Source organism: Primulina tabacum, chromosome 3 (genome assembly GCF_025594145.1).
Source record: "Primulina tabacum isolate GXHZ01 chromosome 3, ASM2559414v2, whole genome shotgun sequence".
Classification (NCBI taxonomy): domain Eukaryota; kingdom Viridiplantae; phylum Streptophyta; class Magnoliopsida; order Lamiales; family Gesneriaceae; genus Primulina; species Primulina tabacum.
This window is the reverse complement of record NC_134552.1, coordinates 8,570,397-8,596,657: the sequence shown is the minus strand read 5'-3', so window position 1 is coordinate 8,596,657 and position 26,261 is coordinate 8,570,397. Positions and strand designations below refer to the sequence as shown.

At 36.5% G+C, this 26,261-nt stretch overlaps 3 protein-coding genes and 1 pseudogene across 5 annotated transcripts; 1 reads left to right on the top strand and 3 right to left on the bottom strand.

Moving 5' to 3' along the window:
* The first annotated feature begins 631 nt into the window (after positions 1 to 631).
* Positions 632 to 3,163, top strand: LOC142539938 (putative clathrin assembly protein At1g03050). Its single transcript, XM_075645714.1, has 2 exons — positions 632 to 1,376; positions 1,831 to 3,163. Exons 1-2 carry the CDS (start codon positions 701 to 703, stop codon positions 2,937 to 2,939), a joined length of 1,785 nt encoding a protein of 594 aa, XP_075501829.1. The 5' UTR covers positions 632 to 700; the 3' UTR covers positions 2,940 to 3,163.
* Positions 3,164 to 3,917: 754 nt separating this feature from the next.
* On the bottom strand, positions 3,918 to 4,669 carry LOC142538365 (NAC domain-containing protein 104-like; annotated as a pseudogene).
* A 3,992-nt stretch (positions 4,670 to 8,661) lies between these two features.
* LOC142539937 (dynamin-like protein ARC5) lies at positions 8,662 to 17,051 on the bottom strand. Of its 2 annotated transcripts, none has more exons than XM_075645712.1 (17): positions 16,636 to 17,051; positions 16,250 to 16,414; positions 16,043 to 16,165; positions 14,998 to 15,219; positions 14,202 to 14,335; positions 14,029 to 14,121; positions 13,680 to 13,743; positions 13,213 to 13,261; positions 12,881 to 12,963; positions 12,121 to 12,278; positions 11,962 to 12,022; positions 11,490 to 11,552; positions 11,273 to 11,373; positions 10,574 to 10,631; positions 9,641 to 9,982; positions 9,120 to 9,284; positions 8,662 to 9,026 (listed from the first exon to the last, which is right to left on the bottom strand). In XM_075645712.1, exons 1-17 carry the CDS (start codon positions 16,981 to 16,983, stop codon positions 8,940 to 8,942), a joined length of 2,316 nt encoding a protein of 771 aa, XP_075501827.1. In that variant the 5' UTR covers positions 16,984 to 17,051; the 3' UTR covers positions 8,662 to 8,939. The 2 variants fall into 2 exon arrangements, with proteins under 2 accessions (XP_075501827.1, XP_075501828.1); XM_075645713.1 differs by having other exon boundaries at positions 16,614 to 16,752.
* Positions 17,052 to 18,134: 1,083 nt separating this feature from the next.
* LOC142538929 (uncharacterized) lies at positions 18,135 to 20,063 on the bottom strand. Of its 2 annotated transcripts, none has more exons than XM_075644224.1 (5): positions 19,910 to 20,063; positions 19,749 to 19,812; positions 18,999 to 19,466; positions 18,718 to 18,777; positions 18,135 to 18,566 (listed from the first exon to the last, which is right to left on the bottom strand). In XM_075644224.1, exons 2-5 carry the CDS (start codon positions 19,767 to 19,769, stop codon positions 18,177 to 18,179), a joined length of 939 nt encoding a protein of 312 aa, XP_075500339.1. In that variant the 5' UTR covers positions 19,770 to 19,812; positions 19,910 to 20,063; the 3' UTR covers positions 18,135 to 18,176. The 2 variants fall into 2 exon arrangements, with proteins under 2 accessions (XP_075500339.1, XP_075500340.1); XM_075644225.1 differs by having other exon boundaries at positions 19,999 to 20,062.
* Positions 20,064 to 26,261: the final 6,198 nt, after the last annotated feature.

Here is a 26,261-nt window from a genome sequence, read left to right as displayed (position 1 = left end):
GCCTCTTGACCGTAAAAAACGCGTATTCATATTTCACGAAATTTCCTTCTGCTGCCAACCCACGTTTTAAAACATGCAAAACATGCTGTCCCCATCTTATTTAATTTTTGCCTCTGACAATTCTTGCCGACAGCTTCTTCATGGGATTAAGGCTCTACACGTTCTCAACCGGTGGCGGCGGACGGGGACGTCAATGTCTGGTTACCGATCGATCGGGCAAGCCCACAGACGTTCGACAACCAAATCCTGCAGAAATACATGAGGAACTTGTACCTAGATGGCGCTACGAAGAGTGTCGTGGACTCGTATTTTGGGCTCTTAAGCCCTTTATTGGGACCTTCATCCGAGTCTGATTTTGATAATTCGATGGTGAAAATGGGCAGAGTTGATGTGCTGTCAAGGGACTAATATCTGGCGTGTGTTGCATACGAAGGAAAAAAATAGTATTAGATATACACACACATGCACGCATACGAAGGTAAAACCATATAAAATTTGATGGTTCGATCAATAATATAATATTGTATACACCACACAAATGCTTACATTGATTTCCGACTTTCACGATACGTAGAGAAATGTAAGCAAAAGAAAAAAGAAAATTAAGGAGAAAACGAACGATCGAGGAAAATTAAGGGTCTTTTTGATTTTCTCTCTTGATCTTTTCATTCTTCAATCACAAGGATAACACTTCCTCAAAATGGCTCCAAGCAAGATAAGAAAAGCCATTGGAGCAGTCAAGGACCGGACCAGCATCAGTTTGGCCAAGGTGGGAAGCACCGCCTCTCTTTCAGATCTAGATGTCGCCATCGTTAAGGCCACGCGACACGAAGAGTACCCGCAAGACGAGCGTTACGTGCGCGAAATCCTAAGCCTAACATCATACTCCCATGCATACGTAGGCGCCTGCGTCAGCACCATATCCAGGCGCCTGAACAAGACCAAGAATTGGGTGGTCGCTTTGAAGACCCTCATGCTAATTCAACGCCTGCTAAGTGAAGGGGATGTCGCCTACGAGCAAGAGATATTCTTCGCTACGAGGAGGGGCACTCGTCTCCTCAATATGTCTGATTTTAGGGACGTTTCGGGGAAGTCGGATGCCTGGGATTACTCGGCGTTTGTGAGAACATATGCGTTGTATTTGGATGAGAAGCTTGAGTTCCGGATGCAGGGCCGGAGGGGGAAACGGAGTGGATTTTCGTGTAGTAAGGAAGAGGAGGAAGATGGTGGTAGCCGTGGCGGTAGTGGAGGAGGTAGTTCGAGTGCTGTGGTGGTGAGGGGAACTCCTGTGAGAGAGATGAAGATTGAGAAGTTGTTCTCTAGGGTTCATCATCTCATGCAACTTCTTGAGAGGTTTTTAGCATGTAAACCAACAGGTATATTTATATTTAAAAAAAAATTTCCACGAACATTAAATTCAAATGCACATACTTGTTTAAAATTTGATTTAATTAGCTCAATTCTGATGTCTATATAGGATCTGCCCATGTGCTTGCTTGGGTGTACTCGCTAAAAATGTATGGATTTTTAACATTTTCCTAGCTAATTTGTTACATCTTATAGGTCATTCCTATTTTTTTGAAAAAAGTCAAGAATCTTGAACTTGCATTCTCTAATGCTCTATTTTATTCGCTGATCTATGTAGACATAAGAATCGAGTTCAAGGACAAATTAAATACATTTTTTCAATCGTTTTTCAATGTCCCGTCAACGATCCGGTTAATAAGTACGACTAAAATTGAAAAAAAATCAAGTTAATGGATAAAGATTATGAATTCAACGACGACATGAACTTGCTATTTACATTGAAGTTGGATCACATATATGTAGGCGCTGCAAAGCATAACAGGGTGGTGACTATGGCATTCTATCCCCTTGTCAAAGACAGTTTCCAACTGTACTACGACATTATGGAAATCATGGCAGCCTTCCTCGAGCGATTCCAACAACTCGACGTCCCCTGTTCTGTCAAAGTCTACGAGTTCTTCACTCGCCTTTCGAAGCAGTACGAAGAGCTCGACGCCATGTATAACTGGTGCAAGACTGCTGGGATCGCTCGCTCCTCCGAGTATCCCGAAGTTGAGAAAATCCCCAACAACAGACTCGACGTGTTAGACGACATTATCCAACGAAAATCCGCCAACGCGCATAACAAGAAGAATGTGCCGATCCCAAAGCCTGAGCTCGTTTCAGTGGTAGAGAAAGAGCCAGCAGAGGCAGCCCCATCAGAAGATATGAACGCAATCAAGGCGTTGCCCTCACCCGAAGGATTCGTAGACGAAACAGGTAGTAAAGCTGAGCCTGAAGCAACTGTGGACAAACCAAAAGAGGAGAAGAATATTTCTCAACAAGAAGGAGATCTCTTGAACTTAAGCGAAAATGAACAAACCACAGAAGAACATGGAAATAGATTAGCTTTAGCTTTATTTGATGCCGATTCAGCGAATAATTCTGCTCCTGAAACCACAGCTACTCCCTGGGAAGCTTTCAAAGAAGATTGGGAAACAGCATTGGTCCAAACCGCAAGTCATTTGTCTAACCAAAAGGCATCGCTTGCGGGAGGGTTCGATACCTTGCTGCTCGACGGGATGTATCAGCACGGAATGACAGCCCAGGCAGCATTTTCTTCAGGTTACATGGCAACCGGAAGTGCAAGTAGTGTCGCATTCGGGTCAGCCGGGAAGCCCGCGGTGCTCGCACTGCCAGCTCCACCGGACTCCAACAGTGGAGCAGCCCCCACGAACAGTGATCCTTTCACCGCCTCCCTCTCAGTGGCGCCGCCGTCCTACGTTCAGATGTCGGAGATGGAGAATAAACAAAGGTTGTTAGTTGAAGAACAGGTAATGTGGCAGAATTATGCGAGAGATGGGATGCAGGGACTGGTGGGGTTAGGGAAGGTACAGCAGCAGAATCAGTATCCACACAATACAAGAATATAATCTGCCGGACTGTTGGAGTAAAGTTTTAGATATTGCGAACACTGCAAAATTTAAGATGAATCAATTGTGAGAACATGTACATGGAATGGAAAACTATGAAAAATTATTAGCAGATTATGATCGATTTTGAAGAAAATTAACTTCATATATGTATACATGGAGTTATTAGTTAGGATAAATTAAAGTTCTAATTTGTGGATTTGAGTTTGGCAGATTCTGATCATAATGGTCGTGAACTTTATTTAGTTTCGACCCTTACATTAATTTTGAATTTTGAAATAAATATGATATAGAACTTTTGTAAGCTGTACAAATATATAAGCATAGACGTTGATATATTATCGTAATGAATATTGATCTTGCATCATACATGACAGTGTACTTTGGTAAGCAGCCACCGAGATAAAATAATTGTTTCCTTAGCTTTGGCCTTTAATGATAAAATATTACTGTTAAATCATGTTTTTTTCAATGACCCATTTGTTGCACATTATTTTGAATAATGTCACTTATTTAGTTGGATGGGAAAGTGCAATTATTTTTCTCAAATACAAATTATAAATGTTTACGTGTGCTATATATATTTCTGATACGTGAACATGATCTTCGGATTTGGATCTTCTACTGTGTTGAAAACACAGCATTTGGTGCTGTGCATTTTTTACACGAGATAATCACGTGATCATCTTGTGGACATCACACCATATGAGATAAATTTAAAAAAAATTCAGATTAAACGAAATGATCATGTGATCATCTCGTGTAAAAAGTGCACAGCACTTGGTGCTGTGTTTTCAACACAGTAGATGATCCAAATTAAATCCAAAAATGCACAGCACTTGGTGTTGTGTTTTCAACACAGTAGAGGATCCAAATCCATGCATATTGCATCTTGTCTTGGTCACATCCAACTTAGAATTACTTTATATATACCACATTCTCTAATAAAAATTAACAATATCAATAGATCTAATTCATTCATTGATACCTAATTAGGCAAAAAAGATCATACATTGATAGGAAAACTTCATCCAAGCATGAAAGCTCTATCCCATTATCATCCTGTCGTCGCAGTCACCTTCGTATATTATATATGACCCATTTGCTGTAATCCTAAGAGACAACAAATGCCACTATTAAAAAAAAAATGAGATTCATTCCATTTCATATTAACCCTAGACTAGATGCATTAAGTCACTAAAATAGTGAGTTTTCATACTTACAACATTGTTTGATCTTTTTCTTGATCTTGAAGATATGGTGCTACTCGAGCTCGAATCGGATAGCCTTCTTGCATTACCCAAACCTTCGGAATTAGGTTCGCCAATGTAGAACTCTTAATACTTCTTAATGCCAATTCTATGGCCAGAACTTGAATAAAGGGTTCATCCGCCTTTAGCCCCAAATGGCTGCCAATATCCACTTCCTGTTACCCTACTTTGTGTCTTCCTGCTGTAAAAATAACATTTACTTCCTTCCGCCATCGCCTTACCTACATATATATACCAATTAAATCCCAAGGATCATAGGGATAAAGATCAAGATCCGGGATGATATATATGTGGATGGCACAGTAAGAGCTCGGTCTTGCGATGAAGGAAATGGACGACAAGCTCTTCGTCGGTCCGGTAAAACAGAAACCCTGGTGGCATGTTGAAACTCATGTTATCCCCCACTTTGATACCACCTGTTGTGGGGACCCGGACGCTAATCATCTTTTTAATCGTCATTGGGATAAATAGATCAATTAATTAATCTGGGTCTAAATTTTTTTTTAAAATTGCGGAGCGTAATGAAATTCAATCTAATATACATATCAGTATAAAAGTACAAGTTTTGTACTATAAACATTAACTCAAACTAAGGTTTAACAACTAATTGTCCAGTGCTGAATCCTATCTACAGCAACGTCAAAGTCTGTGGTCTCCACTCTAATCATGGTCTCTCGTCATCTCATCGACCCTGATCCTGTCCCACCTGTTGTCATGCACACATATAAACACGACAACAGCCGGATAACTCCGGTGATAAATACATCTCAGTATAAATCAACGAAACATGCAATCATTTAAACAATGTAAAAGCATGTAACAAATATCACTAACATGTATCAGAATCTGAAACATAATCAATATAAAATCATTAATCAAACTCGTGACTCCACGTCTCAGACTAGACTCAATCCTAGTCTAGGGATCCCGGTTTTCAGACGTTAGCATTCCTATATCGAATTCAGTAATAGAAGAAACTCCAATTCTATTCAATCGATATAACCAAACATCCGGTGTCTTGACCTATCCGTCACAGACTGTGGCACTATCGCCAATTCACTATCTTGTGACAATGTGCAATGTGCCAGTGACGATTCCATCACTATCGACACTTATGTCACAAGATCACTCGTCTAATACTCATCTAATACATGCTTCTATAAATCAATAGAACAAGCATATCAATTCAAATCGATGTAAATAATAACAATAAGTATGTGATTTAGGGAAACTCAAGTATATCATAGTCGAGTCGTTCTCCCGGTACCACATTGACTTATACCTTTCGTTCGTAGTCTCGGTCTGACGAAGTTGAAGTCTTGAATCCGAAGCTGTCAATATAAATCTGAAATGACATTATCGAGAAGAACAATATCAACATTTCCTTTAATTCAAAACTCAATCTGATCAATACTCAATTTCAGTACATGTCGACGGCATAACGGTATAAATTCGGTATACCCTCGACAACTCAATATCAATAACCAATCTTAGCAACTCACAATCTCAACCAATACCATCATAATGCCACAATCTCAAATCTGTATCATTTCATTCAAATATAATCTGAAAAATGATAACAATCGCATAAACAGTCTGTTTTTCGATCCGATTTCGTTTCTACGATTACCAGTATTCCCAGGACACATAATAATAATCAAATCACAATTTCTCCAACCTCATATTTTTAAATCAAGATAAAACTTAATAAAACTTACGTGCTTGTGTAGCTCTTGACGAGGGGATCTCAAAACTGTGCTCGGATTAAAAATCGGATGGCCGGATCTTGCACAACCAATTTTCTAAGATACAAGGAAGCTTGAGGATGTTAGCCATGGAGGGTCTCGGTTTCTTGGCTGAAAATTCTGAATTGAATGAGGAATTACACGTCCAAATGCATAGCAAAGACAAGTGTCCCACTCAAATTTCATTATTTGCACTTTAGCTCCTGAACTCCTCACTATTTGCAATTCGGCCCTCGAAACTCTTTTTAATTCAATTTCAATCCTAAGGAATCATAAAAACCATGGGATATAACTCAACATTCCAAAATTCATAAATTAAATAATCTCGGATTAAAATGATAAAATCTCATCAACTCAATACTGAAGTCTATCTCTCGAATCGGAGGCAATCCAGGAATCTCATCTGGGAAGACATCAGCAAACTCACACACCACTGGTAAATCCGTCAATGATGGACTCGATTTCAGTAAATCAACTGAATAGACAAAGAATCTCTCCGCTCCTTTCTGCAGCAATCGAGTCATAGACATAGCAGATATCAAAGAAATTATAGATCTAGAACCCTTACCATACAATTTCTATTCCTCAGCCATATCAGGTCTGAATCTTACAATCTTGTGGAAACAATCAATTGTAGCTCTATACTTGGTTAGCATATCGATACCAATAATGCAATCAAAGTCAGATAACCCAAGCACAATACAGTCTAACTCAATCTCATGCTCCTCATACTGTAATATACAATTTCTCACAGAAGTCACTGATATCAAACCTTTCCCCAAAGGAGAAGAGACAGATACTACAGCAGATATGGACTCAACAGGCAATGCATGTATCAATGCAAATCTCTCAAAAATAAAAGTATGAGATGCACCAATATCAATCAATACATATGCAGGATAACCAGAAATAAAACAGTTACATGCAGCAACATCATCAGGTGCATCCTGTGCATGCTCTTCAGTCAAAGCGAACACTCTGGCATGCTGTCTCGGAGGCTGGCTCACTATCTGGCTTCCTCCTGGCCTCTGCTGTGACTGAGTAGGCGGTGCTGGCTGGAAAGAATGAACACCAGATGGTCGTCTCCCTGTCTGAGCCACTGATCCAGATGACTCTGCTGCCTGGGATCCCTGGGCACCTCTCTGTGGACATATTCGAGCAAAATGTCCCTGCTGTCTACAAATACGACAGCTGCCAAACACTCCTCGGCACTGCTCTATGGAATGCTTCCCTCCACAGGTGCTGCAATAGGGTCCGGTATAACTCTGGCCCTGACCAATCTGTCTCGAGCCACTAGAACTGGAAGAACTGCTGCCAGACTTCTTGAACTGCTTTCCCCTAGCTTTCAGGAAGTCTTTCTTTCCACTACCACCGCCACTCTCGAATCGAGGAGGTGGTTGTTCTGATCTCGGTGTTGGAGGCACAAACGAAGCTCCTCTCTGTCTCATCAGACCTGCTTCGGCTCCCTTAGCTCGGTTCAAGGCATCAGTGAAATTGTTTGGCCTCCCGGTATTCATCAAGGTAAGGATTTCAAGATTTAGGCCATTAATAAACTGATCAGCAATAGCTTCTTCATGCTCAGCCACGTGTGGAGCAAATGGCAGTAGGGTAGAAAACTTGGCCACATACTCTTCAATGTTCAACTGACCCTGTCTCAAATTCGCAAATTCTGCCCATTTGTCCTTTCTGTACGACATTGGAAAGAATCTTTGATAAAACTCAGTTCGGAACACTTTCCACGTAATCACTGTACCTCTATGCTCCAATGCCCTCTTCGTTGTAATCCACCAGTTCTTTGCAACGTCATGCAACTGGTGCCCTATCAGTTTCACTCTCCGCTCGTCTGTATAGTCCAATGAATCAAACAGCATCTCTATGTCATCTAGCCAACTCTCACAATCCACTGAAGTCTCAGTACCTTTCAGAGTCGGTGGATGAAAAGACTGAAATCTCTTCAGCAATGTTTCCATTGGAGTTGCTGTGACATCCATCGGAGGATTTGAGGTACTACCCTGTTCTGGGATTCGTCTGGAAGGCATATCTGATTATCAAAAGGGTTAGCAATCCAATAAAACAAATCTGTTTCAGTCCCTTTCTGATCATCTTACCTCTGATCAAGAATCGGTTCTGATTCATTTTCAATATACAGGTTACCATATCAAAATATAATTATAAGAAATAATGAGGTACTACACTGTAATTTTGATATATAAATTAAAAAATAAATTGAAAAATAAAAGAATAAAAAAAATGGCCTCAATAATAATTAAACATATAACCCCAAGAAACAATGATTCTATCCGTTAAACTACATCTAACTTATTAAAATTTTGTCATTTTATTAATATATATAATTATTAAAACAGACCATGACACCAAAATTAGTTACTCTAAGTGTCTCAAACTTAATAAAATAGTATAGATAAAAATTATTTTTTTAAAAAAAAATAATACCTAATCAATAAATGTTTTTTTTACTTTTTGTGGGTTTAAACAACATATTTGGTTGGATAGTGTATTCGAATTTTATTTGTTTTAATACTTTACGGATGCACAAACCAAACTTTGGCTTCAAGTGAGTGTATATATATATTATAGTGAGAATGGGGTCAATGATTTGTGGCATGTTTTTGCCACCACCCATGTAGTGCAGTCGATACACTGATGCTTAAATCCCAATGGGAACAAAATCCTCTCCCCAAAGTGTAATAAAGAAAAGAAACCATGTTAAGTAAATGAGAACAAAATATAAGTGAAGTTACATCCAGAAACAACCAAAGGAAGATCCAGCGAAAAGACCACAGATCAGGATTCCAACATTTCAAATAACTTGTCTGCAAAGCACAACGACAATGAAAATCATTCATTTTCAAACAATTATTATTATAGCAGAATGATTATCAACATTAACAAAAGAATATCACATTTAGAATTGATCTTGCATGATAAAAGAGGGAAAAGACGACCGGCTGGTACAGACCATGCTATGGCCTCGAGGCCCTTGACGACGTGACTTGGTTTGAATTAAGCTGCTGGTGAATTTGCCTGAATTTCTCCTTAAGCCGGTCTATCTGCAGAGCATATAACAATTTGACAAAACAACAATAAAATACGAACCAAACAATTAATTAAGACAAATGAGAGAAATTACGAAAGTCAATTACCCTCTTAAGCTCGATTTCTGTTTCTCTCTTTCGCTGTCCCAGTGACTGTCGTAGACTGGTGATGTTGAAAACATTATCTAAATCATCTTCAAATGCAGATTCTAAGTCGTCTCGTAGAAGCGCAGGTAACTTGTCAACAACAGGCATTAGAAGAAAACAGTTGAACTGCGAGTAACAAGCCATGGTTAAGGAGTCCTTAAAATTACAGTCTAATTCTGTTCTAGCTGGCCAGTTTGCATACAATGTCAAGTAATCGAGTGAATCAATGTGTGATTAATTGAACTTTTTTGAAGCCATGGCTACGGCAACCAAGTAAAGGAAACTAGAACGCAAAAAACTAATATGTGGCATACTCACCATGGGTAAGTCAAATGACGCTGCAGCATACAAGTCCAAATGAAGAAAAAGGTATGCAAGGTCGCAAAACTCGTTGTTTTAACCAATGTGTATGCAACCTTTTAATTATCTTTTTGCAAAATACCAAATAAACAAAATGTTTTAAAAAGTGGATGTTAATAAACCTTTAGTTCTGCGGATGCAAGGAAATATTCTCTGATCCCATGAAAAATTTGTTGAACTAATGCATAAACAATTCGTTCAGAGGAAGGGGCAAGCCTTCTATTCCAGAGCGTGCTATCCAGAAGGTCAGCCAGCCTTGTCTCGGTTGTAGCAATACTAGTTGCAGAATCATTTCCTGAAGCCAGATGGTTGAGTTTTACATCTGACTTCAACTTATTCTCTAGCTTCTCATTGGCTACGGGTCCAGATGATAATTCAGAAAACGAATTAGCGGAATGAACACCAGCTGTAGACTGCTCCGATCCACCAAACGAGTCCAAGAACTGACGTAATCCAGCTCGATTCTGCAATGTAATATTGTGTGAACAGATAGGTAAGAATATGAAAGCAAAGAGGAGCAATTTTACAAATCACATACATGTTTAGCTTGTCTGATGTATCGTAATAATTAATAACTTTCATATTACCATCAATAGACTCTTAAATCCAGATAAATCAAAGTAAGAAGGGGCAATGGTCAATCACCATTCCACCATGACTCCCTCTCAGGTAAAAAAACAAGGAAAGAGCGCGAATTCTCCCAAGTCCTAAAAGCATTTAGCACCGTTCTCGCTTCATTTCATTTAAGTGTATAAATTGGGTTTTCACTGAGTGGGGGTGCATATACACCAAAAGATATTAATGTCACACGACTCACACCTCAACACAGTGGACCTGAACCTCCAAAATAAAGAAGAAAATACATCAAACATATTATTATTCATAAGCCAAAACAGACACTTTAAAAAATATATTCAGCATTCATTCTAAAGACAGGAATTAGGAAACATGTGATTAATTACAGGTATGAGACTGCAGCATTTTGAAAAGATAAGTGAGCAAACAAAGAATGGAATGAAAAATTCATTATTAAATTCAAATGGCAACTTCACTACCTTATTGTGGAGAGACCACGAAACATAACGAGTAGTGCTTACTAGGTCTTCCAAACACCTGCAATATTTGCAATGGAATGTTGATATAAGTCCTATAAATGAGTAAATTGAAAACAAATGATATCAATGGAATTCAAATTGTGCTAATTATGCAGGAACATTGAAAAGGTAAAATGCCAAGTACTAATAGTCTACTTGTTTCATGTCGAAGAAGTTGTCAAGGCTATAGGATCAATACTATGAAAAACAGTCCATATGCTACACGGATACATGATAAATCATATAAATTGCAAGACTACATTGAAGCATGAATCATAGATTTAACTGATTATTATAATTTTTTATTTAATTAATTGGTCAAATAAAATGGAGAACATATATAGGTAATTGCCTCCTTTATATACCTGAAAATAACAAATGGGTTGCCAAGCTTGAAAAATAAACTATAAACAATTAAAGGAAAAGATTCATTTTCATCAACGTATGTACTCAATTTAAATTAAGTAGAACAACTTTGATATATGTTGTTTAAAGTAATAAGAACAACAAAATATTGCTCCATACACATAATTCACAAATACAACACAATAGCAAAGACAGAGCATCTGAATTAACTTAAGGTTGCATGATCACTTGGCAAAGCCACAGTTTTTACAGCCAGGTCATGAGAACCTGAAATGTCAAGGCAGTTACACTTACTTTTCATGACACGAACGTTCGGTTGATTCAGCAAAGTTGTTGAAGGCAGCAGAAACACGTTTCAGAAAAACTTCATGGTCACTCAAATATTCACCGTCTCTCTGTTGGAAATCACAAGCAGTATAAGTGGTAAGTACAGATATAATACCAGCAAGCTCAAGTTTTAAAAAAGGGTGTTAATCCTAGAACCAGAAACATACAAGGCTACAAATCTTACCTGGAGAAGAAAAACTGATATGGGAAGCATTCTTTTCAGAATGTGTAGCAGTCTAGCACCCAACTTGTGCACAGAAAACAACAAACTTTAATTTAGATGCATCTAGAAAGCAATACTCGTTATGGAATGTAAAATATACAAGATCTCAGAGCTCAAGTCAAAGTACGGCCAGATGGCAAAGGGATGGTCACAACTAACAGGTCTCAATATTTCACCGACAAGGAACAAGATGGATCCAGACAAGGTGAAAACTACAAATCCTTTCGGTTCGATGTCAAAAACCACAATTTTTTACAAAAAGACTCCTTTAGTATATTTTCATCCAGTAAGAGCAGGTCCCTGCTCAAATCTCGGCATTTGATTTTTGAAATAAATGTTTATGCATGACAAATCTTCAGTTTTTACTAGAAACCGACAAAATACTGCAATGTAAAAGTGGAAATAAAGTTATTTAAGGCGTTGAATTTATCACCTGATGGAGAAAAGGTTCAAAAGTATCACGAGCCTTTGCAACAGCGATGACACAAGCTGTCCTAATGTCCCAAATGTGTAATAATAAGATTAAGTAACTACTATATTGGGAAAGGCTGACCAAATTCATGAACTGAACACAGCTATAATTAGTTAATACCTGGAATAGTTTGTTCCATCATGGATGTCCTCAACTCCACATGCATTGACAATTTCTTCACGTGTAATAGGAGGACATTTGATTCCCCCAACAACAAAACGAAACTCAGCCATTGCACGATGATATTGAGCACCTCCATAAAGACGCATTCCCGCATTCTGCGTAGCAACAACATAAATAAAATTCCTGTGAGAACACAAATAACATCACTCAATCCCATGGCAGCATTTGGTAAATAACTTAGGAATCTAATTAATGTTATTGGAAGCAAGAATATATAAAATCCCAACAATAAAAATATCAGGCAGCAAGATGTTTATGTCACTTCTGGATAAAAGAATAACCAAAAAAGCATAAAATTAGATTCTTAGAAATAAGAAAATATTAAACTACTTAAAAGGTAAAGACTCTTTCAATCCTAACGGAGAGGATACAGTATCCAACAAGTAAAACTTTTGTTAAGTGTTGATTAAGTGCTTCAACTTGGAAAAACCAGCACAATTAAATTTCACACACATCAAATGTGAGCATAGTTTCTGTAAAACATACACTTGATGGCATAATAAGTAAGCATGCTCCTTTTCAACAATTTCCATGAGAACGGATCAAAAGGGAAAAGCATAACGCAAAATAATTAGTAAAACTGGCATGAAAAGAAAGTAACAGTAATAAAATGCATTCCGTGTTTTTTTTCATACACAAAACATGAAGGTGCATGGAGGAAAAAGATACACATTTGCAAAAATATAGAACTACTTACAGGTATTAACTTCTGAGGCAACTGAAGGCCATCAGAGCCAATAAATGATCCTCCATTGACTCTCTCATCTTGTAGAGTTTCACCTGAAAAATGAACAAAGTTGAGCTACCAATATATTAGTAAGAAATCAAGTACATAAATGTAATCAACACAATGAACCAAACATGATATAGAGAGGCAAACAGACGTGAATAAAACAATGAAAATGAATATGAGCACAACAAAATAGGAACTATCCATGATAAAACTGAAACTAGATCGTATGGTTGAAACTGTGAATAACACGATGATGCTCTCTTTGTCGAACTATTGAGTGGTCGCAAAGAGCTTACCAAATTTATCCGGTGGTGCAACAACCGTTCCTTTCAGCAGAAGTGATAACTGAGCAATAAAACTATAATCAGGCATGGCAGCTTGAAAGGCAAAGATAAATTTTTCATACTGGTTAGTTGGAAAACAAACAATGAACCATCTCGATATATGAGTAAATTATGACAAGAAATAAAATGTAAATGATCAGCCAGATTATTTCTAAAAGCTAGCAAAGTTCATGCAAAAAGAGGTGCAGTGTGGTGGCAAAGCCACAAATATGCCAGTGAATCTAATTATATATGGCAGCAAATCAAATGATCAACCAGTCAAAGGCTCTAAGCTAAGAGTCAAGGCCATTGTTAATTTGTCAGAAACAAGTAACTCCTGTCTTTTTGCAATCTTAGCTTGTTTATCTTTCAAGTTCTACTAGGGACAGTGTCTTGGAAATTCATAATAGTTAAAAGTTAGATATCAAAATACATTTCACCTTGGTCAAGAAAAGATCGTGGAAAACTCTTCCTTTCTCTTTGAGTTTCACTTCATCCAAAGTGCTGAGGAAAGGCCAACAACAACAGCAACTCAATTCAAAAGGTCAAATGTCACAAGTCACTTCAATTTAATGTGCTAAAAAAGAAATGGAAACTAAACAAGCAAAGAGACATCAACAGGACCACTTAAGAGAAAATTTGAAAAGTGAAGAAAACAGAATATGCCCACTTCAAGTGATTTTGCAACCTAGGTTGAATATAATCACCAAGAAAGTAATCTTCTGATGATGTTCACCATTAAAATATTTCAATTTTTTTAATATCCTATGTCCTGAAGAAACGTCAAACCTTAGTTCCTGATTTATGTCACTTAGCTTCTTTGTTGTGCTCCGATACTCTTTTTCAAGAAGTGGAATGATCAATGGTACGCTGTCCATATACCTTGAAATACATGAAGATCACAGAACTGTAAGATACAGCATTAATGGCCACTCGTATGCAGCAATATGCACATTGTATACCTTTTCTGCAGCAACTCCTCCAAGAATAACCGAAGGCTGCTAACACCAATTCTGCTTCTTTCAAGTTTTGAAAGTGTCCTACCTAACTTTTCCTCCAAAGCTATGATATCTTCTATCTCCCTCAATGATATAGCCTAACAAAGAATAAGGAGAAGATTAATTTGCAATCCATATTGGCAAGACAGTAAATACAGCATTAAAACATATAAGGTAGTGCACTCCACAATGCTGAAGGTTGTAGGTGGCTACACCAACAATGTTAGGCTCGCCTATTCCTAAAACACTGTTGATGACTTTGTCAAGCATGATATTGGTCTGACAAAAGCCCTGGATAGAATAGGTTTTTAGCCAAGTCGAAATCATCAATAATCCTGAAGAATAAGCATAAATCTTGTAGATTCTTAAGGACTTTTTTTTTTATACACTGAATATAAAGTTTTGAGACCGGTCAATAGAAAATGAAGGCCTCGAGATAAGACCAATACCAATTTCTGTAGCCTGTTACTTGGAATGAACTCACTTGAAGTTTTTGCAAATTGTAACCGAATCTCACTCACCCTGACCGGTTAAACAAAGTGGCAATTTACAAAGTATAGCAATCTGTCATCAATTATCTTCTGAGACCAAATCTTGCATAAATAACGATGTTGGAAAAGCTGTAAAATTTAGAACTTACAAAGAAATATAAAATAGAAAAGAGTACCACATAAAAACATATGATATGTCAGCGCATGAAAGGCTCTCTCGTAAACTGTCTTATTGGACATGATGTGGCTCAAGAAGAATAGAGTCTAACCTGTTTGAACTCATCATTTGACCTGTAGACTGATTCATGCCCAGATCCAACTCTCCCAGAAGGAACAGATGTGAAAAAGGGTGAATCCCCTAACATGAAGCCATCAAGCGTACATGCAGGTGGTGAAAGAAAAACTTCCACGTCTGAAGCCCGTGCAAACTGAGGGATTTTTGTATCTAGCTTTGTCGACACAACTACAGTCCTTGAAAGTTCAGGATCAATCTATATAAGAGCGCAAGATGGAATCAATCGTTTACAGAACAGATAAATGTCGAAAGTTTTGAATAGTAAATGGCATCACCATCCTCAAATTTTTAAAGAGTCCTTGTTTTGGTTCATAGTACTTCATGGTCTGAACTGAAGTTTGTAGATCTGATCATCTGGTTGTAGTAGATGTAAATCGCTTGTTCTTTTGATAATGCAAGAGCTTCCTAGGTCAATTAAAATTCATGCAACAGAAAAAATTCTATATTTTCTCATGACCACACTGACAAGAATACTTTCATGATCCTTATAATAAATTTTGAGTCTGCAAAGGATTCTAAACATATTTATTAGTTGAAACAAGAGAGCATACAAGCTGATGGGGCTTGTAAAATAAGGCAACTGCATAATTCATTAAGTCCTTGGTGATCTATAGGCTCTCGGACAGTCTCAAAATCTGAAAAAAGTGTAAAATGTTTATCCTTATGATGTGAATAAACCTCAGGTAGATACTTTTGGCAATAATTTTATGGTTAATGCACATGAATTAATAATGCAGTTAAGCAAAAACGACATTACCCGATACTTATATGACTCTTTCCACACAAATTTTCTATTAGAATAGTAAATTTACTTAAGCAAGTCCAACTTATCTAATGCAGTTCATCAAAGAAATCAAAGCCTGTAGACCCTTTTCTACCCACTAATTGCTAAGTAAACTAAGACAGGTTGTAAGATACATTTCTTTCGCACGTGGAAACATAGTGAACAAACTAAGAGCACTTCATTATTTTCTGGGGCTATTAAAGTAAGTTAACCTACACAGCTGACATGAACATACTTGCATCACTACCCTCCGTGTTGTGGCATTACTCCAATCATTACAATCTTCAAGGCATAATATGATAAATTCCTTGTGCTGCATCTTATGTCGCACCAACGATTCCACAGCACGAGCTTGAATCTGCCATAAAAGATTCTTAGAACTCGGACGATGAAAATATGTGATCTTGAAGCGAAACTAACTAAGTTGAAATGAGAACCTCACCTGCAATCCCCGATTTTTCCGAGTTGGGGCTGGAGCAACAAGTCCAGGGGTGTCTATAATGGTAAGGTTCGGACAATACTTGTACTCTAATCTGATTATTATTTCTTTTGAAGAAAATTGGGAAGGTTCTCTTTCCAGCCTCATGTTTTCAGCTTCAATGTACGCCTGCAGCAGAACAATCATCACATCCAATGATATTGTAAATATATGCAATTATACATTAAAGGCACTTCAGGGAATACAATGTTAAAGTGTTCATTGGGCAGACAATGCCCCTAGATTAGCTTTGTTGAAGATTTTGATCATAACTTTCAATATATGTTGAAAGATGGAAGGATGAGATTAATGTAACAATTTATTGCACCTTTAAACCAATTCACACATGCCTGAATTTCTTGGAGGGATTTTTCCTGCGGAACAGAAGGATCCGAATCCGATAGAAGGTGGCAAAGCGGGGTGTCACAATCGGGATTGAACTTCATATGCAAGGTAATGGGACGACGTGTCTTGGTTCCGCCACCAACATGGTTAAACTGAAAGCCCATAAGAGCCTCCACAAGCGCACTCTTCCCGTCAGTCTGGTGGCCCACCAACAGGACCGCCGGCACGTCGAACGGTGTGGAGAACTCCTGAGCCAGGCCATGGAGCTCATTGTAGGCTTCGTACAGCTTCCAATGCCCTCCATCCATTTGTGCAGAGCTACCAATGTTGATTTTCTCGTCTTTTTCCTCCATTTGCAGTCTCTATCTCACCACTGGAGGTGGGCGGGAGAAGTGTCAAGTGTGTGACTGAGAAGCCTGTTATCGTAAAGTCTTTTCGAGGTTTTTTTGAAAATATTTTGGACCTTTATTATTCATTGGGCTTGTGGATAAGTGGCCCATTTCGAGGTTTTTTAAATATATTTTTTGAAAATTCGTTTAATCAGATCGAGTTGCTTGAAAATAAATTCAGAACCATTTTAATCCATTCCGATTGAATCTGATCTAATATATATATAATTAATTTCTCGATTACTTTGTTACATTAATAACTTTATATTTTTTTTGGCCAAAAAATACATATTTATTCCAATTACGTTTGAAGCCGATTCGATTTTGGTTTCGTGATAATTTATTCTCATTTTTATATTTTTATCACTCTCATTGTCCATCATATTCACAAACCAAACGGTACCATATTTAAGTATTTATGAGATAGTAATGAAGATTTTTTTTTTAACAAAAAGGAAAAATTAATAACAATCTGTAGGTTTAAACATGGTTCAGTTCAAATAAAATTCCATTACTATACGAGAATTTATTTACTAAAATTCATCATTCAATAGAACCAATTCAGTATTCCAACTTAGAGCAATCACATTGTATTCAAACCATTGTGTTTAAACACCAATATAATGTTGAAACCAATGTGAATTGAGGTTAAAACACTCACCCACCTCCATATATAAGGAGTTCAAGCCTTAATTCTTATCCACTCAAGTCCGATTTCCCAACAATTCTCACTCGTACCATATGGCACAACAATCATAATTTACGTGGTGTAGCAATCTTAACAGTTGTAAGAAAATCTTTTGAATTTCAAACCTGTCTCATCATCAAATTTTCTTGATTTTACTGTACCAAGTGTTACCTTCGAGTTCATATCCAAGTACTGATCAATAGGTGCCAAAATGTGCTCGAATTCATGGACCAGAAAAAAATTCTTCTCATATATTCATTCAGGAAACAATAGACATGTAATCAGGTAACTGTACTTGCTATTCATTGTTCATAGTATTTAACTATACCTCTATCTCACAGCCAAATTGTGGCTCAAAACTGGTAAATGATATCACAAAATCTCAGCAATTTTACCATCTAAATCAGTGGCGCGACTGGTGAATCTTATACTAGTATTTCTTCAGCCAAAAGAGAACCCAATCAAGAAATCAGTCGGTGCAAATATTGAGAAACACAGGCAATCTTTTTGTCGAACCTGTACCATATAGAACTTTTTGTATCTGAGCCTCCAAATCTTCCTTCGAGGGATTCTTTTTTCTTTCATTTAATCCAAGTGGTAAAACCACCTCAATTCCATCATCCAGAGGTGACCAATTTGAAGATGAAAGGGCAGGATTTGGGACTTTGCTATCATCGATGGATGCAGAATTGGGTTTGATTTCGAGAGTAGATGTCGATGAGGCCATTGTGGGTGGTGTCGGCAATGAGAGTGCTGCTGCTGCTGCAGTGGATGAGGCGATGATTTGTTGAACTGAACAGCTTTTCTTTCCATGTGATGATGAGCTTGATCCGCTGGAACTTATGTACTGTTTGAAGATCTATTCGCAAGAAAATTGGAAAAGTATCAAGAAACCACACAAGAAATCTTGTGGTATAAAGATGTGAAATTCAACGCTTGGCCTAATAATGATGATGTATTATTCGGCAAGAAAAGTAAAGGAAAATGAGAAAAGAATGTATCCTTCATACCTCAAGCTTGTTCTTGCCAGAGAAACGAGGAGGACGCAGGTCCTCCTTGCCGTGTGCAGACTGTTGCATATGAAAGTGAATCAATAAAGTTTTTACTCCGTGCATCCTAAATAGCACTTTTGCGGATATGGGCTTTTAGGTACTTTTCCTCTCAAATTATAAGCAACGACTTTATCTTACCCATTATATATAGTGAAAGGAAATAAGAACCATTAGATATTATTTTGGAAAGAATGAGAACCATTAGATTATAATACTTTTGATAGAGAGAGATTGTCGACCTGGCATTTGGAACTCAAGCGGCATGTACCAGAATCCTCCCAATTACGACATATATCCGCCTTGTTGGAACAGCTATTCTCGGATCCCACACCAAATGGCTGTGACAAAGAAGTAGAATTCAAACTCAATGATGTCAGAGTTGACCTTACTCTCGCTCGGCCGCCTTTATTGGATTTTGGCACCGGAATTCCGTCCATAACTAGAACATCCTCCTCGACCTTCAGAGGCGTAGCAAACACCGGCGAGGATGGGACAGTGGCGCCGAGCCCCGGAGAGCACAGGTACTTCATCAGTGGAGATGGAGAATCCGAACTGTCAGATGCGTACGGGTCGAGAATGGGACTCAAAGGTGAGCGGTGAAAGCGGCGACCGCCTACGAAATTCGGTACGTTGATCGGCGAGATGACACCGTCGAATGATTTCAGTTTCGGAACTTTGGAATTGCGCTGATTTTCCATGGAAATACTCTGCAATTAATTAATCGTATAATTTAATATCGTAGCAAATTCAGGAAAATCAATGTTTTTCTCTGCGCTGAAACATCAAGATTCTGACTTGCATTTCGGCAACTTTAAATGTAAACCTAATTTTGAAATCTTCGTCAACAAAAACACTAAAAGCGTGCGAAATTAGCAAATTCATAACAGAAACATCTAAAATTTCTTCGACGGTTCGACCGTAATACTGAAATAGAAATTTCAAGCATTAGCTGTAGCTGCTACGTATAGATTTAATATTTAGGCCTATACCTGTAGAATTCTAGTACACATCCATATGTTTTATGCTCGCCATTATTGGATTCGAAACCTTTTCCTGCGATTAAAGAAAAAAGAACACAAATTTTTTACTGATTCCGAGCCGCAGAAACAATGAAAATTGCATTAATTCAAATGAAATCCCAAAAACTTACAGCACTGAAATTCAAATTTGTTACAGAAAAAGATCAAATGAATGAGGAATGTGATGAATCAAAGAGCGTGATCTGCATTGATACATTACCGAAGCGAAAGCTTGATCAATTGAGAAATCGAAGAGCAAATCAGAGCAGCGTTCTCTAACTTTTTACGCCACACTAATGGCAAAACACGCGGCGCCCAAAGTATTTATACTCTTCTATTGCATGTGTCAGTGGGGACGAGATTGAAGCCGAGGAGAAGCTTCCAAATTTGGTTAATTTTTACTATGATTTTTAGTAATAAATAAATGAAAGTATATATATATATATATATATATATATATATATATAACTTTGATATTCTACGTGGAATCATTAATGCAATAACTTTCTCGAGGCAAAGAAATATGCGTGAAACGAGGGATTTGGATATTCTGCTGTAACTGAAAACACAGTTCAATGATATGCTCTTTTTACACGAGACGATCAACTGATTATCTCGTTTCGTCTGAAATTTTTTTAAATTTATCTGACACTGTGTGAGATCCATCAGATTATCAACTGATCATCTCGTATAAAAAGTGCACAGCATCAGGTGCTGTGTTTCTACTTTAGTAGAGAATCTAAATCCGTGAAATGAGTGCTGATGAATCGTATCATTAATCCATCAGCTTTTTTCTAAACTTGGAAAGGTATGGAAGTGAGTGTTTGGACAGAAAAATTTCAAATATATTCGTATGTGTTTTTTGTTTTGTTTTGTTTAAATGATTAATATCATAAACTTCAAATGTATTATTTTCATGTTTCTATCATATTTCATATTAATTACGATGAATTTTAAATTCACCGAATAGTGATATAATTTGAAATTAATTCTATTTTATATAAATAATATGTAAAAATAAACAGTTTATGAATTCATTGATCTATTTTTCATTGATAAAATATAAACGAAATTCATAGATTTGATATCCTTCCAATTTCCATCCGAATACAACTTTATTGAGTTCAAATATAATAAAAACATTGGTAGAACATAGAAGATCTAACAAATAAGGTTAAAAAAAAAAAGATGTAGAAATTTTTTCCTTAAAATTTAAGTCAATTCAAGCATTATTTGGGCCGTGGTAGTTAGCTCAATAGTAACTAGGCCCGATGCTATTTGGGCACGACTAGTTATAATGATGGTACATAATTATATGTAATTGTAATCAATTGCTTTCTAAATATTAAAGATTTTAAATTTGTATCAATATAAAGTCATTGATTGTCAAGATTCTTCTCCAAGTAACAAGGCCTCAAACTGTGGTGCTTGGCAAAATCCCGAGAACTTCGGTTTACCGGAACATTCAACAATATCCGGAAGCCACCAAAATTGCTGGACTTCTGATTATGAGAGCTGATTCTGCTGCCATCTATTTTTTGAATGACAATTTACAATAGGGAGAGGTATAGATGAGTCCTAGTCTTTTTAGTTCGGTCCCGTCGTTGTAATTAAACGAATGTAAGTTTTCTGCTGTGAGTGCAAATGAAGATACGCTTACTTTTACATGATACTGAGATTGCTGACTGATGAAGAGATGGAACAGCTTGAAGGCAGCAGCCCCACAAAAAATTCAGTGGTTAAAATTGAAATGTCACGTAAAGAATTTTTCGCTTCATAAATACTGGGTGTGATGCAAATGTTACTCTTGAATTTAATTCTCAACATCCTAAATCATATACTCCAAATTCTTTTCCATTTTTTGGTATGCATTTGTAGCTGATATCGACACAAGCGGCATTCATTCCATGGAAGATCTGCAAAAACATCTGCAAAAGAAAGATACACAGGTATGGTATATAAATATATAGTGTCTAAGGGCATCCACTATAACACACATCAACTCATCAAAAAGCATGGGGTCCACTGCCACATACTCATTATAACAACATATCTCTTTTACTCACATTCCTTTTAACATTCAAACTCATTATTTATGGGTCCCACAGTCCACTCATTAAATAAATTTGTTTTAAATATGTTTTATATTATTTAAATCATTATTCTAATTTTTAAAGCCATCTTACTTTTTAATAAAATAATTTTTATTAATTTTAATAAATAATATTAATTTTTTTAAAAATATATTTATTAAATAAAGTAGGCGTTCGAAAGAAATAATTATGAAATTGAAATGAAACAATAACCGTTCGTGAAAAAAAATATTTTTTAAAAATATATTTATTAAAATTATTTTTTGTCAAAAAACCAATCCTACCGTTCAAGTGAAAGTCAAAATTTAAAAACAAAATTAAAATAATTAAAAATACGTGGGGCCCGTGTGTCAGCGACGGTTGTCCACAACCGTCGCTCATACCGTCGCTAATTTGCCAATTTTTTCTAAAAAAAAACGGACAGAGGGGTGTTCAAATCTCTCTCCTATGAGTGGGCGTTATAACGCCCACTCACAATGGAGATGGGGTGTTAAAAAATCCATTTAACACCCTATTGTGGGTGCCCTAACTAAAAGTAACGGAACACATGAATTCTTGGGACCGTGCATGTCTCATAAACAAGTAGCTATTATCTCCATTGATTCATTCCCATTTCCATGCAGATTGCTTTAGCGAATCCGGGGCGGGTGGTGCTCGACAAGCTCTATGCGTCCGATTCACCAACTTGATTGGAGAAGACAAGATTTTCCTCACCGTAGTTGACGTTGTGACGACTTTGACTCCTAAGTTGGAGCCTTGAGTCGTTTGTTTTGTCGTTTGAGGTAAGATTGAGATTCGGAAAACAAAAAAGTGATCCACTGGAGTGATTCAAGATTACCTCCGCTCTGGCTATGATATTCTCGAGACTGGTCACTCGATTATTTTGTTTTACTTTGCATGGTTGGCATGAAACAGCTGTTATCTGTACATTTTCTTGTATTTTGGTGTACAAAACGGATAATGATCGAATTTGCTTTTGGATTGGATTACACTCCTAATCACATAACACCGTTTGATCTGACATCATATAAGATTGGTTCAGTTTCATCACCCGACAATCCATAATCGATTTAATCGTCAATCCGTTACAACAACATACATTGATGCGATCCGGGTGAATTGGTTGAGCAGGGTCGGGGCAATCCACCGGATCTGATAAAAGCTGTGTTTAAGGAAAATGAGCAAGGGACGTGGCTTCAAATGTAACCTGCAAACAAGTAAGTGAACTCGTGAATGAGCGCCGGAAGGCTGTCCGGCGTAGCCACTCCGATACTTAAGTCGGCATGTAAAGGATGAATAAGAAAAACTGTAAATGTGAATGAATATACATGAATGCTCAAAAGTCCAGAATCCCCTCAAATGAAATACATACATGTTATTTATATGAGGGAAATCATATGATTACCTTGTTTTCAGTGCTCGCCTGCTAATTAGGGTAAGGTGGCTACTCATACCTTACATCTGATAACTTGTTATGACACGCGAACCTCTGTGGTTCTGACAGTAATGATTGTCAAGCATAAGGTGACTCATACTGATGCGCTCGAGTGCAGTGCTATTTCCGAGGTAACCCGGGTAGAATGCCTCCCGGGAATTTGTATGAGAGCCCAGTCTTCTGGTAGCCTGAGGAGAAATGTCCCGGACATCCACATGCCCGGCTTCTGAAGAATTCTTCCTGCAAATTTATCTTGATTTGGGCTATCCATTTTAATATCCCGGTCATTTATGACACGGGCTCTCGTGGGGATACAACAGAACAACCAGCAGTGACTTAGCATGAGGCATTACTACGGCGAACTGAAAATATACATTCACTTTATCACCGAAATTTAATAAATGTCAAATGAAAAGCTAACAATATGAAATGTAGGAGAATGCTTGAAAGAGATAAGATTTTCATGTATTTGAAATGAGGTAATGAACACATTATTTATAAGCCCCAAAATGCACATCAAGATTAATGCAAGATTAATTAACTCAGTTAATCTTCCCATTAGCTCAAGAATGTAAAGAGCCAAAAGTCTTCAATTAACTCAAGAATTTGAAAAATCAAAAGACACTTCCACAATAATGAGTCACAACTAACTCAAGAATGCAGAAAGCCAAAAAAAACTCCTACATTCATGATACATAATTTTTATTCAAACTCTAAATCTGATTCAAATTTCCAACCATACATGCTTGTCTGAAGCCATTCTATTCATGCTATGGTTGAGTGTTTTCTTGGCCACAGTGAGCTTATTAGTAACAAGACCCAATCTCATATGGGCCATTGATCATGGGCTATATCTTAACGACAATATTGATGGCTCTTACTTATGAAGCAATTAATAATTAAAAATAAATAAATACGTTCTACAAATTAATAATTAATTAATTGATTGTGCTTTAATACAATAATTAAAATATGATGGATAACTATATATATATATATATATATATATATCAACAACATAGAATCATTTGGTCGCAAATAAGGTAATGCAAAAATATAAAAACTAATTAATTTAGTGGATCATTTCCTTGGTCGAATTAACATTAATTTGAAGCGAGAAATTTCGTTAATTTATCCTCAACTTTCAGAACTTGGTATGGAATTTGACTGTTAGGTGAGTTCATGCTAGTATATTGCCACTATGAATGGCCTTAATTTTATTGCAGAAATTCGGTCGGTATATTAAAATATATGTTTCGTCTGATTTTGTTCACCTTTCTCAGTGGGCGACCTTTCTTGACCATTAAATGGATGGACCAAAATGGTTTTTTGGTTGGTATATTGAGCCATTTGACTTTTGATTGGCATTTATATAAAAATTCGAATCAAATCATATCAGTTTTACAATATTTCAATCCATATACGACTCTTTTCGTTGGATATTATTGTGGCGCCTGGCAAGTCTTTCAAAAAATAAGCTGCTAGATATGCGAAATTTGAGTAGATCTCTCGTGAGACAGTTTCACGAATCTTTATTTGTGAGACACGGATCAACCCTTCTGATATTCACAATAAAAAGTAATATTTTTATGGCTGATCTAAATAAGATATTCGTCTCACAAAATACGACTCGTGAGACCTACTCACACAAATTTTTGCCGCGAAGTTTTACAAAATAAAAATAAGGTCATGCCAACTTATTTTTATAAAATTTACGAAATTTTTACAGAATAATTGACCAAAATATACGCACAAATATTTATATTAAAATATCTTATTAAAATTTGGTACGATCGATCTAACCTACCCATAAATTAAATAATGATACCGAGTTTGATTTTGTTTCTTGATTCCTTCTTCAAATTCAACTCGACACGGTGTTAATGTGGACCTTACATTAGTTTCTAGAAAAAAGTTGAGGTAAAGTAAACAGACAAGGAGACAAATAAAAAAAAACAAGATAATAATAATAATAATAATAATAATCTATTACTATTATTAAGTTTAAGACATGTATAATAAACACTTTTAGCCTCTTATGACATACCAATTCCTTTCTCCAAATACCCCAAAACTACCATTATTTTTTAAATAAAAAAAAAGCACAATTAGGCATTAAATAAAAATTACTCTAATCTCATTATATTTCATATAAAAAATTATTGTAGACAAATATATATATATATATCTGTATTTTATATAAAAAAATTAATATATGTGCACACATTGTGTGCATATGTTTACTAGCAAGATTTAATTAAAATAGAAAAAAAAAGTGTTTGGATGTAAAATTTTTTCCTTTTTTTTAATGCTAATAATGGCTGAGCATTAGCATGCATGGAGCTATATATAGACCTTGCTCGATCTCGAACTTGATCTCGATCGAATGATGTTATTTGAACTTTAACCCGACTCGAGTTATAAGTTTTTATTCGTCAGGAAATTAAACTTTTAATAATTTTATAAAAAAAACGAAAGTTACAGAATGTAAATTACGTCAATAAAGGAAAAATGATATTTTTAATTATTATTTTAAAGATAGCATCTAAGAAATTGATTTCTTTAATGCCAATAATTGACAGTATTCAGTAGTCGAGACTCAATTGTAGGTTCTCAAAAGTCAGAAGTATGGAGATTAGAAACCGAACAAAACTTATACATTAAACTAAACCATATGGTTTGAACTTTGAATAGTAAAAATATTACCGAAATTTTCCACTTTTGCATGGCCACAAAACGATATTAATTGTCTGTCTTTGTCTTGTCTTGAGAAAAAAGTGGGGAAAAATTAAACATTAAATATTTGTCCTCTTTCCACCCTTTCACGTGAAAGAACCCTTTGTTTCTAAATCATTTCGATTATTTTTATTTCGATATTTTTTGCATAAATAAATTATATAAATAACTAGAAAATTGCTAATAATTTGAGCACACATATTAAATTTTTTATATCCA